Source organism: Sinocyclocheilus grahami, unplaced genomic scaffold (assembly GCF_001515645.1).
Source record: "Sinocyclocheilus grahami isolate Dianchi unplaced genomic scaffold, SAMN03320097.WGS_v1.1 scaffold218.1, whole genome shotgun sequence".
In the NCBI taxonomy this organism is placed as follows: domain Eukaryota; kingdom Metazoa; phylum Chordata; class Actinopteri; order Cypriniformes; family Cyprinidae; genus Sinocyclocheilus; species Sinocyclocheilus grahami.
In genome coordinates, this window is record NW_015505397.1 from 1,491,174 (window position 1) to 1,510,449 (window position 19,276).

General features: G+C 37.1%; 1 protein-coding gene across 1 annotated transcript in view; it reads right to left on the minus strand.

Annotated features, from left to right (window-relative positions):
- Positions 1-19,276, minus strand: part of LOC107596360 (testican-1-like) — a 263,564-nt gene that overhangs the window by 33,553 nt on the left and 210,735 nt on the right. Inside the window, exons 6-7 of the mRNA XM_016287085.1 lie at positions 12,819-12,951; positions 6,612-6,726 (exon numbers count right to left, since the gene is read on the minus strand). Of these exons, the coding sequence (XP_016142571.1) occupies positions 6,612-6,726; positions 12,819-12,951 (248 nt within the window). The remainder of the gene's footprint in view (positions 1-6,611; positions 6,727-12,818; positions 12,952-19,276) is intronic.

Sequence of the window (19,276 nt, forward strand, 5' to 3'; positions counted from 1 at the left end):
TAATAATGTTGTGTAGTCTTTAATACTATAGACACAGCCAGTTTTACTCACTGAAAAATGTATTCGTCATAAAATGATTACTTCATAATTGTATTCGAGTCTTACACACATGCTATACAGATAATGTAGAGTCGTGCATTAATTTGAGTGCTGACAGATATTATGGGAGTGGCTTGATGGAGCGCAGGAGATGCAGATAACATGATCTTGACCCTTAAGAAACTTTAATTAATGCTGTCGCGTAACAAATCGGTTCAAATATAAAATTAAATGAATTGCTAATTACTACATTGAAATAAAAATGTAAAGCCTGTGCAAATATTAGAAATCGTGAATATAAATAATTGGGAATCATGTAAAGATTTAAAATAAAATAAAAACATGTGCACATTTCATTTATCTATTATAACATTTATGTAGTTTTGTTCGCTTGGCTGTTTCTTTATAAAAGTCCAAAAATTGGTCAAGTTTTTTGTCAGGTGTCTTTTTAAATTGTATGATGTCATTACGTTGCTGTCTTGCCGCCAGCCAATCGCTGCATTGCTGATCGTGGTTTCGAGTATCGATACATAGCCCCTTTTAAACCAACCCATGAACGCGCAATTATCTCTATATATAACTCAATCCAGCCATACTAATCACCAACAGGTGCGTTCATAGAACCGAATTAGCCAGATCCTGATTAGTGCAATGATATCATCTTGGATGTGACTTTTCATCTCGGATGTAATAAGCGACGTACGAAGAACGGGCCCATGGTTATATGTTTACGCGGCGCGGCGTGATGCAATGCGTATAAGTCATTATAATCCGTTATTATGTCCCCATTGGATGCAACAAATGCCTCATTTATAATGAGTTTTAATGTTTTTGTCTCGTCGCTCTGGGCATCACAGTATGGTAAGGGGCGTAACATTTCCATCACACGCTTGAGGTATTCGGCCAATCACAACGCACTAGATAGCTGGCCAATCAGAGCACACCTCGCTTTTCAGACCGATGAGCTTTGTAAAAATCAACACGTTTCAGAAAGGCGGGGCATAGAGGCGAAACAATAATGTACAGTATGTGGAAAATAATGTGTTTTTTTAACCTTAAACACATTTCATTACACCAAATACACAAAATAATGATCTTTTTAGCAGCATCATATGTGCAGGCAAATGTGATGTTCCATGACATTATTGTTTACAAGCTGTTTTATTTGCATCTTTCAGTGGTTGAAACACTGATTTCACATTTCAGTGAGTTGTTCTGTTTCTTTCGGCACCTTCTGATTTTATTCATGTTTAGTTGGTGCTGCAACTAGTAGTAAAGATGAAGAGATGATCATTCACATCTACAGCGATCTGTCACGCCACATTAAAGAGTGTCAAAACAGCATTTATTCTTTGAAATTTGTGATAAAATTCACAGAATGTGAAAGCTGAGACTTTGTTTCATATCAAAAGTAACAAAGCATAAGGCGTATTGCAACATTTAGTGAAGTTCTGTTCATGCATCAACTGACAACAGTATAGACCAGGGGTAGGCAAGTTCGGTCCTAGAGAGTCGCAGTCCTGCAGAGTTCAGCTCCAACACTGAAAAAAATCACACCTGCCTATAGCCTTAGTAATCCTGAAGACATTGATTAGCTTGTTCATGTGTGTCTGATCAGGGTTGGAGCTGAACTCTGCAGGACTGCGGCTCTCTAGGACCGAATTTGCCTACCCCTGGTATAGACTAAAAGATCAATCTTGGGATTTAAGCATCAATATCTTCATTAAAATGAAAATTGATTAATCAATATTGTCAACTGAGCCCTAGTATCAACTTTTCTCAGATGTTTCTCCTGTAAGAGACCAAAATGAGTCACTAGTCATCATCCAGTAAGTGTATAGGGTTATACAATGAATGTGAAGAGCAGCTCAGATTTGATGAGAAAAGTAAGTTCATCCTGAAACTTCTGATTGCAAATCCAAGCACAGTTTGAGATGATGAGATTCTTGCAAGATTCTGGAGGAGACACATGTGAGATTATGGGCTCTTTTTCTCAGGAGAAACATCTGAGATGCAGAAGACTGAATCTCCCTTTAAAATGACCCTAATATGCAGCTTTGAAAATTGCCTTTCATACAGTGTGTAATGTAGCTGTATGTGAATGTAAACCATCTGCAAAGTTGTAAAGCCGAAAGTGCACGATAAATTAAATTACTGTCTCCCAAAATAAAGAAATGAACAGCCTAAACAAGTTGTCAGTAATTCGAATCCCACTTCTGTGACGGCTACACATCACTGGGTAACACATTTGCATAATGCCCGCCTATGTTCTACGTTGGCCAGCCACGAACAACTTGGCCCACCTTAAACACTGCAGTTCAACGCAGGATTCACAAAACACTTGCTCTTGAAAGATGGCTTAGTACACAGTTTATTTGGACCAGCTGGCTCCACTGAATCACAACCTATATGTTTATATTAATAGATGTTTATATTTTCTATCGAGCGTTCAAAATGCAGAACTATGGCAATGGGCATATCGTTTCTGACATGCGCTGTATGCAGTAGACCAATCACAACAGACTGGGCCATCTGACCAATCAGAGCAGAGTAGGCTCATGGAAAGTAGAGGTTTAGAGAGACTGAACCTTTGAACTGCTTCGAACAAATCATTTGAGAATCGTTGGAAAATGAGGTGATATTAAATGCATATTTTGAGAAAACAAAGCATTTTTTGATCTTGCAGGCATGTAAAGCTATTGTAGGAGACTCCCAAAACAATATTAAGAACCTTAAAAATGGCATAACAGGGGCACTTTAATCTTCATTTGATCTCAAATAATTAAACTGTTTCCCATGAATAAAACATCTGAAATGCACATTAACACATCTTTCTGTGTTTATTCCTCCAGAGAGCTTGCCTTTGTGATGTCCAGTGTTGTTCCCAAAACTCTAAATTCACTATGCGCTTTCCCCTCAGGAAACACACACACACACACACTATAAAAAAACGTCTTGTGTTTGAGTCTTTCTCGAGGCTTTTTCATGTGTCTCTTACGGTTTGTTCAGACAGGTAGCAAAAATGTTTTCTGGTGTGCCCAACTAAAAAAAAAATTCTGTGGTCTAAACAGCAAAAACACACCAAATGCAACTTCCACAAACCCCATCCAAACCACATTCACTGGTCATTTCAAATTCATTTAAAATCTGATCCGATGTGGTCTGAGCATCTGATCGAATTAAAACTGCACATTTTAGAGTGGCCTTTTATTGTGGCCAGCCTAAGGCACACCTGTGCAATAATCATGCTGTCTAATCAGCATCTTGATATGCCACACCTGTGAGGTGGATGGATTATCTCGGCAAAGGAGAAGTGCTCACTAACACAGATTTAGACAGATTTGTGAACAATATTTGAGAGAAATAGGCCTTTTGTGTACATAGAAAAAGTCTTAGATCTTTGAGTTCAGCTCATGAAAAATGGGGGCAAAAACAAAAGTGTTGCGTTTATAATTTTGTTCAGTGTATATAGTATGTGGAAAATAATGTGTTTTTTTAACCTTAAACACATTTCATTACACCAAATACACAAAATAATGATCTTTTTAGCAGCATCATATGTGCAGGCAAATGTGATGTTCCATGACATTATTGTTTACAAGCTGTTTTATTTGCATCTTTCAGTGGTTGAAACACTGATTTCACATTTCAGTGAGTTGTTCTGTTTCTTTCGGCACCTTCTGATTTTATTCATGTTTAGTTGGTGCTGCAACTAGTAGTAAAGATGAAGAGATGATCATTCACATCTACAGCGATCTGTCACGCCACATTAAAGAGTGTCAAAACAGCATTTATTCTTTGAAATTTGTGATAAAATTCACAGAATGTGAAAGCTGAGACTTTGTTTCATATCAAAAGTAACAAAGCATAAGGCGTATTGCAACATTTAGTGAAGTTCTGTTCATGCATCAACTGACAACAGTATAGACCAGGGGTAGGCAAGTTCGGTCCTAGAGAGTCGCAGTCCTGCAGAGTTCAGCTCCAACACTGAAAAAAATCACACCTGCCTATAGCCTTAGTAATCCTGAAGACATTGATTAGCTTGTTCATGTGTGTCTGATCAGGGTTGGAGCTGAACTCTGCAGGACTGCGGCTCTCTAGGACCGAATTTGCCTACCCCTGGTATAGACTAAAAGATCAATCTTGGGATTTAAGCATCAATATCTTCATTAAAATGAAAATTGATTAATCAATATTGTCAACTGAGCCCTAGTATCAACTTTTCTCAGATGTTTCTCCTGTAAGAGACCAAAATGAGTCACTAGTCATCATCCAGTAAGTGTATAGGGTTATACAATGAATGTGAAGAGCAGCTCAGATTTGATGAGAAAAGTAAGTTCATCCTGAAACTTCTGATTGCAAATCCAAGCACAGTTTGAGATGATGAGATTCTTGCAAGATTCTGGAGGAGACACATGTGAGATTATGGGCTCTTTTTCTCAGGAGAAACATCTGAGATGCAGAAGACTGAATCTCCCTTTAAAATGACCCTAATATGCAGCTTTGAAAATTGCCTTTCATACAGTGTGTAATGTAGCTGTATGTGAATGTAAACCATCTGCAAAGTTGTAAAGCCGAAAGTGCACGATAAATTAAATTACTGTCTCCCAAAATAAAGAAATGAACAGCCTAAACAAGTTGTCAGTAATTCGAATCCCACTTCTGTGACGGCTACACATCACTGGGTAACACATTTGCATAATGCCCGCCTATGTTCTACGTTGGCCAGCCACGAACAACTTGGCCCACCTTAAACACTGCAGTTCAACGCAGGATTCACAAAACACTTGCTCTTGAAAGATGGCTTAGTACACAGTTTATTTGGACCAGCTGGCTCCACTGAATCACAACCTATATGTTTATATTAATAGATGTTTATATTTTCTATCGAGCGTTCAAAATGCAGAACTATGGCAATGGGCATATCGTTTCTGACATGCGCTGTATGCAGTAGACCAATCACAACAGACTGGGCCATCTGACCAATCAGAGCAGAGTAGGCTCATGGAAAGTAGAGGTTTAGAGAGACTGAACCTTTGAACTGCTTCGAACAAATCATTTGAGAATCGTTGGAAAATGAGGTGATATTAAATGCATATTTTGAGAAAACAAAGCATTTTTTGATCTTGCAGGCATGTAAAGCTATTGTAGGAGACTCCCAAAACAATATTAAGAACCTTAAAAATGGCATAACAGGGGCACTTTAATCTTCATTTGATCTCAAATAATTAAACTGTTTCCCATGAATAAAACATCTGAAATGCACATTAACACATCTTTCTGTGTTTATTCCTCCAGAGAGCTTGCCTTTGTGATGTCCAGTGTTGTTCCCAAAACTCTAAATTCACTATGCGCTTTCCCCTCAGGAAACACACACACACACACACTATAAAAAAACGTCTTGTGTTTGAGTCTTTCTCGAGGCTTTTTCATGTGTCTCTTACGGTTTGTTCAGACAGGTAGCAAAAATGTTTTCTGGTGTGCCCAACTAAAAAAAAAATTCTGTGGTCTAAACAGCAAAAACACACCAAATGCAACTTCCACAAACCCCATCCAAACCACATTCACTGGTCATTTCAAATTCATTTAAAATCTGATCCGATGTGGTCTGAGCATCTGATCGAATTAAAACTGCACATTTTAGAGTGGCCTTTTATTGTGGCCAGCCTAAGGCACACCTGTGCAATAATCATGCTGTCTAATCAGCATCTTGATATGCCACACCTGTGAGGTGGATGGATTATCTCGGCAAAGGAGAAGTGCTCACTAACACAGATTTAAGTGAGTATATGCTTAACACACACACATTCACCAATAGGGTCAGAAACATAATCGTGTTTTCCCTCTGGATTTATTATGTTTATTTTTATAACCAATTTTTCACTTGCTCACTCACTTAATTCTGATTAAACATTGAATTCTGATTGAGGAAATTGTTTAGATGCAGTATTTGTCCTGAAAAACGCCAGGTTTTTCTGAATATAGGTGTATGCATACACATACACATAAACACAACTACACAATTCAGCACAAATATCTAAAAATCATTATCAAATATCTTAAATTAGAATTAAGTGATTTATGTTGAGAGTGGAAAAATATGTGAAAACTATTTCCCAATGAGGTCAGAACATGTTCATGTGGTTCATGAGTTGATGGAAAAACTAATAATTTAAATAATAAAAATGTCAAATTAAAATAAGTCATTTTAAAACAATAATCAAAATATAACACTTAAAAAAGACACAAAAAGACCAAATATTTAATCTGTTTTCCTGCATGTCAGGTAACCATTAACCAACATAAAAAAAAAACATGAACAAGCAAATATTTTGTTAAATTATAGAAATAATATTAATTTAAAATCCCAGGGGTACTAAAAGTAAATATTTTAGGTTAAAGGGTTCGGCTGCCAAAAAGGTTAAAACAGAGCTGAAACTGAAACAGAAACAGAGCTGATATTAACCTCAAATGGATCAGATTTCATCACATATAAAATGACGGTGCAGACAGTTTCCGTTCAGACAGTATACAAGTCCCATCAACATCCTAACAAACAGGAAGTGACTCACCGTTCTTCTCTGCGTGTGGTCTGATGACTTCCTGTCCTGGCAGGCAGGGACATGGACCCTCACACTTCACAGAGATGCTCTTACTCGAGCTACAGGCCTGGAAATCAAGTTTACACTGTGGAAGAGCAGAGAGGATTCTGGGTAGTGCATTTGGAGACTTTATCGCATTTAACCGTCGCATCCCAAGCGTTGAGCTTTATCACTCGTGAAATGAGTCTGTTTCCTCAGCCAGGAGAAAAATACGAGTTATACGATGGCATGATTTGAGTTCCTTTGAAGTGAGGCAATTGTGTTTGTCAGATCTGATCACACAGAAATGGTGTAAAATCTGCTGCGTTCTTTGGCTTTAAATTAAAGATGATGTCATGATGTCATGAAAATATCAGACTACAATTCTTCATCAAGTGTAATACTTCATTATTTATCAAAGCAGAATCAAATAAAGAAACAGCAGACAGTCCTGTTGATTAATATCGTTGAAAATGTGAGTTTATATAGAATAAATGTGAATAGAATAGAATAAAATGTACTTGTCACCTCTTATTAAAGGAATAGTTCACCCAAAAATTTTAATTTGCTGAAAATATCCTCACCCTCAGGCCATCTTAGATTTAGATGAGTTTTTCATTCTGCAGTGAATGGGTGCCGTCAGAATGAGAGTTCAAACAGCTGATTAAAACATCTAGAGTGGTGTGGATTACTTGTGGATTATTGTGATGCTTTTAATAGCTGTTTGGTCTCTCATTCTGACGGCACCCATTCAAGTGATGGAATGCTACATTTCTTCAAATCTGTTCCAAAGAGAAAAGAAAATGGATGCTATGGGAGCAAATTTTCATTTTTAGCTGAACTACTCTTTTAAGGACAATTGCTGCTGTGCTGATAATCATAATCCCATAATGATGGAGAATAAAGAGAGAAAGAAATAAACACGGCATTCAAACACTATTTGTGTGCATCTGCCAGTTTAAGACCCGCATCTTATTTTTAACACTGAAAGGGTCTTTTGTTCAGTAAAGATGCTGTTCAACGCTTCAGATCAACACAAAAGCATTCAGGGAAATAAATGAATCACATTTGTCAAGGGAAACTCTAGAGCTCTATATTTTCTGAATAATACTCCATATTATACAGGTACATGTAAACAACATGAAACAGCATTTGCAACCCATTTTACTTTCATAATGTGACCTGAATGTGAGTTTTCAGTGGACTGAATTTATCCATCCATCCAGATAGTATAGACAGTAAATAGCATACTAGAAAACCAGATAGTAAACAAATACTGTATAAAATAAGTCTGTATCAGAGAAATTATCAGAGAACTTTCTTTGTTTGTACACTGAATTTCTATTTCAGACTACTTTTAGTTTATTGTAATGGTGCATAAAGCTTTCATTTTGTTTTTGTACTATGAAAATTACCGTCACTTGTCTGAAAATAAAAGAAATACATTATAAAACAAGTCTGTATTGTCCCGTTTATGGTCTGTTTTGGTTTTGTTTTCTGTGTTTCCGTTATTCCTGCCTAGTTAGTTTCCATGGTTTTTGATTAATTAGCTCCACACCTGTTTCTGTTCTCCCTAATTGCATTCCACGTGTTTATAGCCCAGTGGATCGGGGCTAATTATCATCACCCTGTGGACCTACCAGACACCACTGGAATAAGCTGTAGGGAAGGGATCCTCCAGTGTCTGCAGAGCGTTCGGCCCCAATCCAGAACCAGCTCGCCATCAAGTCCGCCGGCCGCCACTGAATTAAGCCCTCCGGCCGCCGTTGACTCAAGCCCGCCGGCCGCTGCTGACTCAGCGCTCTTGGACATGGCACTACCTCTAGAGCTCTTGGGTCCTATCCTCATCCCAGAATCCGCTCCAAAAAGTTCTCCTTCATCTCCGCTGGTCCTGTCCAGCTCTCCATCGTCCCCTGAGTCTCCTTCGTCTCCGCTGATCCCGTCAGCTCCTCCAGAGCGCCCTCCAGAGTCAGCTCCACCAAAGCGCCCTCCAGAGTCAGCTCCACCAAAGCGCCCTCAGTTGCCCGCTCCTCCAAACCGCCCCCCAGAATTCCTTATTTTCCCCAAGAAACTGTTTTGGGGGGGGCATGTGGCCGTGGTGGCCAAGCTGGCTAAGGTCACGGAGGATCCGCCATGGCCTCCTGAGTCACCTGATCCGCCATGGCAACCTGAACTGCCTGCTCTGCCATGGCCCCCTGAGCTACCAGCTCCGCCATGGCAACCTGAACTGCCTGCTCCGCCATGGCTCCCGGAGATCGCTGATCCGCCCTGGAGGCCTTCCCGTGTCCCTGTCTTGCACCAGCCTTTAGGGCGCCCACCCCCACTCCCCGGTGGTATTGTCATGGCACGGGACGCGCCTTCCGGGAGGGGGGAGTAATGTCATTTTTATGGTCGGTTTTGTTTTTGTTTTCTGTGTTTCCGTTATTACTGCCTAGTTAGTTTCCATGGTTTTTGATAAATTAGCTCCACACCTGTTTCTGTTCTCCCTAATTGCATTCCACGTGTTTATAAGCCCTGTCTGTTCCTTAGTTTTCGGTCTGCAATTATTTGTATTTGTTCGTCAATGACGTGCTACGTGTGTTCCTGACTGCTTTATGAAGATTAAAGTCTGTGTATCGCAATTCTCCTGCGTTCTCCGCTTTCCTTGTTCCTCACTCCGTGCTCCTCACAGTAGGTGCATAATATTTCGTTTTGTCTTTTGAAAATATTCTGTCAGCAGATGTTTTTGTTTATAATAATTTTTCTATATACTGTATAGCGTTACTGATTCTACATGCAGTACAACTATCCATCATTCATCCATCTAGATAGTTAAATAAATATAGTATAAAACAAGTCTGGTGCAGGGCAATTATAGCTTGAAAATGTTTGTTTTATTTTATATTCTATGATTTGCTTGATTTCTATTTCAGGTTTTTTTTTTTTTTTTTAGTTTCCATGGTTTTTGATAAATTAGCTCCACACCTGTTTCTGTTCTCCCTAATTGCATTCCACGTGTTTATAAGCCCTGTCTGTTCCTTAGTTTTCGGTCTGCAATTATTTGTATTTGTTCGTCAATGACGTGCTACGTGTGTTCCTGACTGCTTTATGAAGATTAAAGTCTGTGTATCGCAATTCTCCTGCGTTCTCCGCTTTCCTTGTTCCTCACTCCGTGCTCCTCACAGTAGCATACCGTGACATATGTGTGTGTTTATATATGGTGAATAATATTTCGTTTTGTCTTTTGAAAATATTCTGTCAGCAGATGTTTTTGTTTATAATAATTTTTCTATATACTGTATAGTGTTACTGATTCTACATGCAGTACAACTATCCATCATTCATCCATCTAGATATAGTTAAATAAATATAGTATAAAACAAGTCTGGTGCAGGGCAATTATAGCTTGAAAATGTTTGTTTTATTTTATATTATATGATTTGCTTGATTTCTATTTCAGGTGGTTTTTTTTTTTTTTTTGCTTTACTGGTTCATAGAGCTTTAATATTTTATTTTATTTGCTGATTTTATATTTTGGTCTAGTTTCAGCTTTTCTGTCTTTTTTAACTTGTGTATATAGAGCTTTAATTTTGGTATTTTATGTTATTTTATTTTGTATGCTGAGTTTCCATTTTAGTCTAGTTTCAGTTTGTTTTAATGGTGCATAAAGATTTAATTTTGGTTTTGTCTTATGAAAATTACCATCATTTGTCTGAAAATAATTAGACCATGGCTGTTTCTGTTTATGATAATCATTCTAAATATAGTGTCACTGATTCTACAGCTGAAAATTTCAGGACAGCCGTTTACACATCTGCCGTGTCCATGAGCTATTTGTTTCTCTTCTATCTTTTCAGACCGAGTCTCTCTCTCAATCCATCGCTCACATCTGATTTCATTCTGGCTGAAGGGAAGGAAATAGAGTGGGCAGGGTTAAAGCGGTGTGGTCATAGATGGGAGGCACAGGTTGCACTGGAGGTTCAGGTTTTCTCTCTGTTCTCGAGCCGGAGGGGGGATTGGGAAGGACTCTAAAATCCAATATCAACAGCGGACACAGTTCATCCACCTAACCATCCATCACCAAACACTGCATCATTTACCCTAGCAGAGAGAGAGAGCTGTGTGCTGATATTGGAATTTAAAGGTGACTCTTAAAGGGGACACAATGATCCTGGGCCTGATAGTGTTCAGGTTAAATTCCCTTGATCAGATTGCACTCGTATCTCACCTGAACCTCAACACAAACATACTTTATATTTAATCAAACATGGAAATGAGTCACAATTAGTTAGTATGGTATACTTTTGAATTTGAAACCCTCTTCCTGCCCTTCTGATCTAATGCCTTCACATATTTTTAAAGAAGCTTTTCCAGTTTTGAGTCCAATCATGACTGCTATTATTAATAGCTCTCTAGTCATTGAGGTGGTACCAGCCACTTTTATACAACCGTTGTTGAAAAAGCATCATCTTGATTAGCATGTTATGAATAATTACAGACCCATTTCTAAACTATTTTGTATTTCAAAAGCCTTGGAAAAAGGTGTCTACTCTCAGATATCATCTTATTTGAGAATTTTTTATTCTTTTCAGTCAGGTTTCAGGGAACGACACAGTACTGAATCTGCATCGTTGAAAGTTACCAATGACATTTTACTCACTCTTGACTCTGGTTCCTGCTGTATTTTAATCTGTCTTGATTTAACTGCAGCATTTGACACAGGAGATAGTGAAATCCTTTTACAAAGGCTCAATCATGTAGCTGGGTTTCAGGGGTCTGTGCTGAGGGGTCTCAAGGAGACAACTTTTTCTGTTAATGTAGGGAATGTTTCTCATCTTGTGCTCAAATCTCTTATGGTGTTCCGCAGGGTTCCACTTTGGGTCCTCTTCTTTTCGCATTATATATGCTTCCTCTAGGTCAGGGATCCTCAAATCTGGCCCACGAGATCCACTTTCCTGCAGAGTTTAGCTCTAACCCTAATCAAACACACCTGAGCATGCTAATCAATGTCTTCAGGATCATTAGAAAATCACAGGTAGCTGAGTTTGATCAGGGTTGGAGCTAAACTCTGCAGCGCATTGGACCTCCAGGGTAAGATTTGAGGAACCCTGCTCTAGGTCATATTATACAGAGACACAACTTATCCTATAATTTCTATACTGACGACACTCAGCTTTATCTTCCTGTTAAAGATAACAGCTGCTCTGTGTCCAGAATGTTTGATTTTCTGCATGACATTAAATGCTGGATGGACATGATTTTTTTTTACAGCTAAACAATGACAAAACTGAAATAATCATCTTTGGCCTATCAGTTCTGACCGCTGACATTGTCAGTCACCTTGGCCCCCCCGCCTCTAATGTACGTGCTGTGTCAAAAACATTAGTGTTATTTTTGATCCCACTTAGTGTTTTGATAAACAGCTTAGTGCTGTCATGAAAAGCAGTTTCTTTAAGTTAAGATAGATCCAAAATGATGCTTTCTAAGAAGGACCTAAAAATGCATTCAATAACATCAAGGTTGGACTACTGTAATTCGCTTTATCTTGGTTTGCCTAAATCAGTTCTAGATCGCTTGCAGATGGTACAAAACGCGGCAGGCAGATTATTGACTGACATTAAAAAATGTGAGCACATCACACCTGTGCTCGCCTCTCTTCAGTGGTTACTGGTTAAGTTCCATGTTGATTTGAAAATGTAGCTCTTTATTTTTAAAACTTTGCATGGACTTGCACCTCAGTAAACAGTATTTTTGTGACCTTCTCACCCCATATACTGCTTCAAGACCCCGTCGATCATCTAGTCAATTACTACTCTCAGTTCCTCATTCTTGATTTAAAGCTAAAGGAGATTAAGATAAAGGTTTTCTCAGTAGTTGCTCCGAGGCTTTGGAATAGTCTTCCTCTCTATATTAGATCTGCTCCTTCTATTTCTATGTTCAACTCCTCTTTGAAGATCTATTTTTATTCTTTGTGTTTTAATTCTTCTTGAGGGTGTAACTTTTTCATTTGTCTATCTGGTTGCGTTTTGTATATTGTCTAGTCTTTTGTTTTGTTTTAATTCTGTTTTATATTTCCTGTACAGCACTTTGGTTTCAACATCTGTCGTTTATAAATGTGCTTTCTGAATCAATAAACTAATCTAGTAAGTTCTAACTGGTAAGTCATGGGATCTTTCTGATTTACATTCAGCTCAATGTAAACAGCGATGAATATCTCACCTTTGAGGAGTATGTGTGTCCGTCAGAGCCGCACACCGAGCTGGAGTGAACTACAGGACATGGCCTACATATCCCATGTTTCACAGGTCCCATCCAATGCTTATGGGGGGGATTTCCTTTCCTGGGTTTAATGCTACAAAGAGAACAAGACAAAATGTGTGGGCAATGTCAGAAATATAGGCATAAATTTGTTGATTTTGTTGGGCCCTATGTGTCATGCTCTTGTGAAGGAAGGCGCATGAAGACGAAGGTAATCCAAATAACATTTAATAGTAATCCAAGATGATGAAGATTCATACAAAACACAGGGTAACACAAACAGCATACACAACTAATAACCAGCCCTGAAGAACTGAAAGGGAGCAACATAAATACACAGACCAAATGAGGATAATGAACTAACACAGGTGAACAGAATGAACTAATCAGACACGAGGGAAAACTAGATCAAGGAAAACATGAAAGAAAACAAACTAAAAGTCTATGAACTGAACATAACTGTGACACTATGATTTATGTGACATGGAAAACACAGACGGAATCATGGAATCCAGGCATAGTGCGGAATGTCACGGAATTTGGCAAATTTTGGATAAATAAAAAAATCAAATCACAATATCGACTAGTGTCTGTGAATATTAAAATGCAAAAAGATGGCTATTGAATATGAAATCAGCATGTTCTGAAAGAAAAATATAATACTGGTGTATAGTAGAATGTACTTCTCAATAAAACTTTAATTTTAAAGAATATCACAAATTCATATACAGAAAAAAAAATCATAGGGCCTTACTACTGTTAAAAAATCTTTTTTTCTGAATTAAATGATTAGATTATTACCATTTATATTAAAAATAAGTTTCATGATTTTAAATAACTGCATGTGCTTTCTGGTTACTAAAATGTAACCATTAAAACAAAATCCAGACTGAATGCAGAAAAATTATAACGGAAATTATTGAATTTGGGGAAAAAATTGATAAATAAAACAAAAAATAAAACTCATTTCATAGGGCCTTTACTTTAATATCAGAACACATGCTGGTGTGAAAATAAATAAATAAATAAAAACTGGTTTCTGGATGTTAAAGGGATAGTTCACCCAAAAATTAAAATTTGCTGTTTATCTGCTTACCCCCAGGGCATCCAAGATGTAGGTGACTTTGTTTCTTCAGTAGAACACAAACGAAGATTTTTAACACAAACCGTTGCAGTCTGTCAGTCATATAATGGAAGTGGATGGGAATCACGGCTTTGAGAGTCAAAAAAAACATACACAAACAAAACCAAATTAAACCCTGCGGCTCGTGACGATACATTGATGTGTAAAGACATGAAACGATTGGTATGTGCAAGAAACTGAACAGTATTTATATAATTTTTTACCTCTATACACCGCAATGTCCAACATCCGGCGCATGACGAGTGTACGTGCTCTGGCATAGTAGACATAGATATATATATATATACATAGATGCCTCATTAGTGACTGTTTCTATGGGCCGCGGGGATCTACTTATAAATATCTATATATAATATATGGCCAATATATGTATCGTCACGAGCCGCCGGGTTTAATTTGGTTTTGTTTGTGTATGTTTTTTTGAACGTTTCAGTTAAAAATCTTCGTTTGTGTTCTACTGAAGAAACAAAGTCACCTACATCTTGGATGTCCTGGGGGTAAGCAGATAAACATCAAATTTTCATTTTTGGGTGAACTATCCCTTTAACCTTATTATTTAGCACCTGATTGGGACACCCACAGTAAGACTATGATTTACGTAATGTATATCATAAAAATCCAGCAATTAAACGTCTTTTAAATTATATTTGACATCTGATAACTGGCCAAATTAAACATGTATCTCATGCAGTATGATAACTGATCTGATTGCCCTGCAAAACTAACCTGCCGTCATATATTCCCCACAGTTAGCATGCTCATCGATTAGTGTACTAAGTTAGTTCTGATCATCTGCAGCCATGTGCTAATGGGCCATTTAAGATACGAGCGACATTACAAACAGCTAAAGCTTGAATCCGAAAGGGATTTTACGAGAAGATGAAATCTTACACAACACTGGCTGATCAGATATCACACACACATACACACACTGGAGATAAAGAAAGTCACAAAAGACCTCTGTAATGTCACTTCTGTTCACACTCAAAATGTCAATATCTCATAGAAAGCGTGAAGTGTGATCATCTGATGGAGATCAACAAACATGATCTCTGTCTCTATCTTACAGTTGACAGAAGCACTTTAACAGATCAGTGACAATATCAGTGATTTGATAAACGGCTGCTTGTTTGTGGCACTTTTTGAAAGAAGTTTCTTCTGCTCACCAACACTGCATTTATTTGATCAAATATACAGCAAAAACAGCAATACTATTATTACAATTTAAAATAACTCTTTTCTATGTGAATATACTGTAAAATTACATTTATTCCTGTGATCAAAACTGAATGTTCAGCATCATTACTCCAGTCTTCAGTGTCACATGATCTTCAGAAATCACTCTAATATGCTGATTTGCTGCATAAGAAACATTTGTGATTATTATCAATGTTGAAAGCAGTTGTACTGCTTCATATTTTTTGTGGACACTGTGATACATTTTATTTTTCAGGATTCTTTGATGAATAGAAAGGTCAAAAGAAACAGCACTGATTTGAAACAGAAATCTTTTGTAACATTATAAATGTCTTTACTTTCACTTTTGATCAATTTAATGCATAATCGTATATTAATCGTATATGTATATTAATACTTTCCTCTCCCTTTTTGGTGCTTGCATCAAATTAAATATACAAAAGTGATTTTATATATATGAAGAAAGCATATTAAATGCAAGTAACATGTCTACTTTAATGTTTCAAATAACTTTTGTGAAAATAAAATATAGGTCAAATAATGTTCCATTGTCATTCAGTGTGACATATAATTATGTAAAAATGATTCTGAGCTGTACCCATTAAAATATATAAAAGAAAATGTGATTACTAAATGTTATATAGTTTAATTTTATGATAGTTATAATTTTTTGCTCAGAAAAATTGATTAAATTAAACGTTTATTGTTTTGTCTTTGATCAATGCAATTTTTTTTCAACATATATAAAGGAGTTCATTATATATAATCCGAGCTGTCTCATATAACCTTCAAAGGATTTATGTTGTGCTAATGACTAGCTGATTGCACATTTCCTCACTTATTACACAACTGCTTAGCACATAAATAAGCAGACATGAATTATTGATTTGAGTTGAAATTATTTTATTACGTGAGGAGAAAGAGACCGTGGATTTTATTTTTCAGGATTCTTTGATGAATAGAAAGGTCAAAAGAAACAGCACTGATTTGAAACAGAAATCTTTTGTAACATTATAAATGTCTTTACTTTCACTTTTGATTGAAATTATTTTATTACGTGAGGAGAAAGAGACCGTGGAGTGACATGACTGGAAACTCGCACAGCTCTTTAGGAAATCATTTGAGGGGGACAATGGTCAATTTAGCCGCTACAGTTTAGCGTTATTATTCAAAATATTGGCAGACCAAATGCTGCGGGTGACCAATCACAGCAGCGTAATGAGCTCAACTCACTGCCAGCCCTTCTGAAGCAGTCCGTCTGCCACATTCACAAACATTACTGAGTGAGAATGAGCAGAATCTGTCTCTGGTCACTATGAAGTGCTCGTCGTGAGCGGCCACTTTTACAGACTATATGTTGAACTGCTGGATAATGCAGCGGGATACAGTATAATGGATTATATTACAGCACATTACGGTGCATTATATTATGAGTCTGTGATTCACACTTCATTGTGTTATATTAAAGTATACTTGTAATATCAGCTTAGCACTGAGGAAATTACACTGCTGTGATGAATCTGTTCTCAAATCAGTCTTAATAAGGTACTATAGAATATTCATACATCAAAATAAATCTTCACAATTACACTTCAGTTGAACTTAACCCTTTAAATATCATCACGAATGGTTAAAACCCTGACTACTTAAGACAGTTCCAGATGCAAAGCTGTGTCAAAAAGTAAGCAACAACAATATGCTGTTGTTGTTTGTTTTTCCTGCACAATACCTTGTTTTGTCCAAAACTATGGTAGCATCATATATTACGTATACTGCTACAAATCAGGTACTTATGAGGGTTCCTTTCAGTTAGGATGCTGCCAAAGTACTACACTAAATTTTGGAACAGAGCCAAGTCAAGTATGGAAACTGCATCCAGAGAAATCAAACAAGTTTAACACATGAAGTGTTTGTTTATTGAACGTGCTTTAACACTAGCAATATCAGATCCTTTTCGCACCATTTGCCAGATTTTCCCCAATAGTTATTTTTTATTAACGTGTTATTTTGCACTCTTCATACATTCATGCATTATGTACCACAGTGTTTTATAGTGTAAATTAATGATCAGACGCGGCAGCTACACCTCATGTGCTGGTCATTAACGATAGCTTGACCAATGCAGCATTATCACCCACTAGCAGTGCACTTGGCTTTCTAATCGGATCAGCGTGCTGCTATTTCTCAGGCAGACATGATATTTGCTGTGCCAGCATGTGCTTTGTGTTTGCATATGTAAGGGGGCTCAAATGGCCATTGCACAACTAATATTTGTTCGTCCGGACGTGAGGGGGCGGAGTCAAAAGCCAGTAATGACATTCCCTCAGTGTTCCGCTTTCATTATGACTACGACTCACAATAGACAGCAACGGAATGTGACCCTGGAGAAGCAGATATACCTCAGAGCCCGATTAAACACAAGGACACACACTTATTCGTCTAGTGCTTGGAAATGATTTGTGATCATGGTTATGAAATAACTGGTGAAGGTTTACTAGATGCCAATCAGAGCTTCCAAGGTTTTAGGTTTTGGCTACTTAGTCACTTTTGGTAAAAGAGGCATCAAGTACCAAATAACTGGTCAGCAGCATCCAAGCACAGGGGTTTTCAGACTGGGGGCAAGGGGAAAAAATCTGAGAAAAAAACAAACAAAATAAAAATAAAATAAAATAAAAAAGTTGAAACTCAATAAATAAAAAGAAATTAATAATTTGATTAAAATAAATGAAAATGATTAAAATAACTAACTAACTAAATATTATGTAAATAATTTTAAAAAGCATGCTTTTTGAGAATCGCTTTTCTCTTGCTTTGAACAAAACCAATATTTAAATTTCTAAACATAATAATACCAACCAAAATTATCTCTTAATTGCCTTCAAACACTCAGACATGTGCATGAGTCACTGCGGCACTGATATATGTGCTAGAAAACTAAATAAATACAATCAAACATAACTAACTAAATAAAACTAAATACATATTTTACTAAAATAAATGAAAAAAATGAATTAATAAATAATTTATTTTAAAAAAAAATCTAACAGAACAGTACTATAGAATAATATACAATGATACTATAGAAACTAAATATTTTTCAAATAAGATTTTACACATTTATAATAGTATTGTTTTACAGCATACATTTGGTCTTTATGAATGAAAATATATGGCTGCTTTTAAAATTTCAAGTCCCTTGCATGAGAATAAAATAAAATAAAATCCATCAAGCACAATCAAACCTCTACAAATGATTCAGAATGCAGCGGCACGACTGGTTCATATATGGTTGTCTGTGACATCTAAAAAATTGAAAACCCCTGCCCTAGCAACCAGTCAGTAAAGCATATGTAACTGTTTGCACACTGCATAGTCTAAATGATCTTCAAACTAGTCAGCATTTGCCTCGACAAACGTATGATGTTGGCGTGTGACTGCGGGTCTTACCTGTGCTGTGCTGGTTTATGATTGGTGCAGATGGCCGTCTGGAAGTTGTGGCTCACACACACTTTGTGAGGAGGGCAGTGAACCTTCAGACAGGGGTCTTTAGTGCTGTCCAGCCCTGAAAAGACAGAGAAAGACTTAATTTACTATGATAAACTAGAGCCTCCAGCTCATCTGATCTCTGTTTACGTCTCCCTCAAACACACACGCAATCTCTCATCTTTTATATTCATGTTCTTTTGATTCACTTTTCCTTTCCAGGAAAGAAAGACAGAGCAGATTCAGTAAGATGGCATGAAAGGAGTACTATAGAAACTAAATATTTTTCAAATAAGATTTTACACATTTATAATAGTATTGTTTTACAGCATACATTTGGTCTTTATGAATGAAAATATATGGCTGCTTTTAAAATTTCAAGTCCCTTGCATGAGAATAAAATAAAATAAAATCCATCAAGCACAATCAAACCTCTACAAATGATTCAGAATGCAGCGGCACGACTGGTCTTCAACGAGCCCAAAAGAGCCCATGTTACACCTCTCTTTATCTCCTTGCACTGGCTACCGGTTGCGGCTCGCATCAAGTTCAAGACATTGATGCTTGCATATAGAACAGCCACAGGCTCAGCACC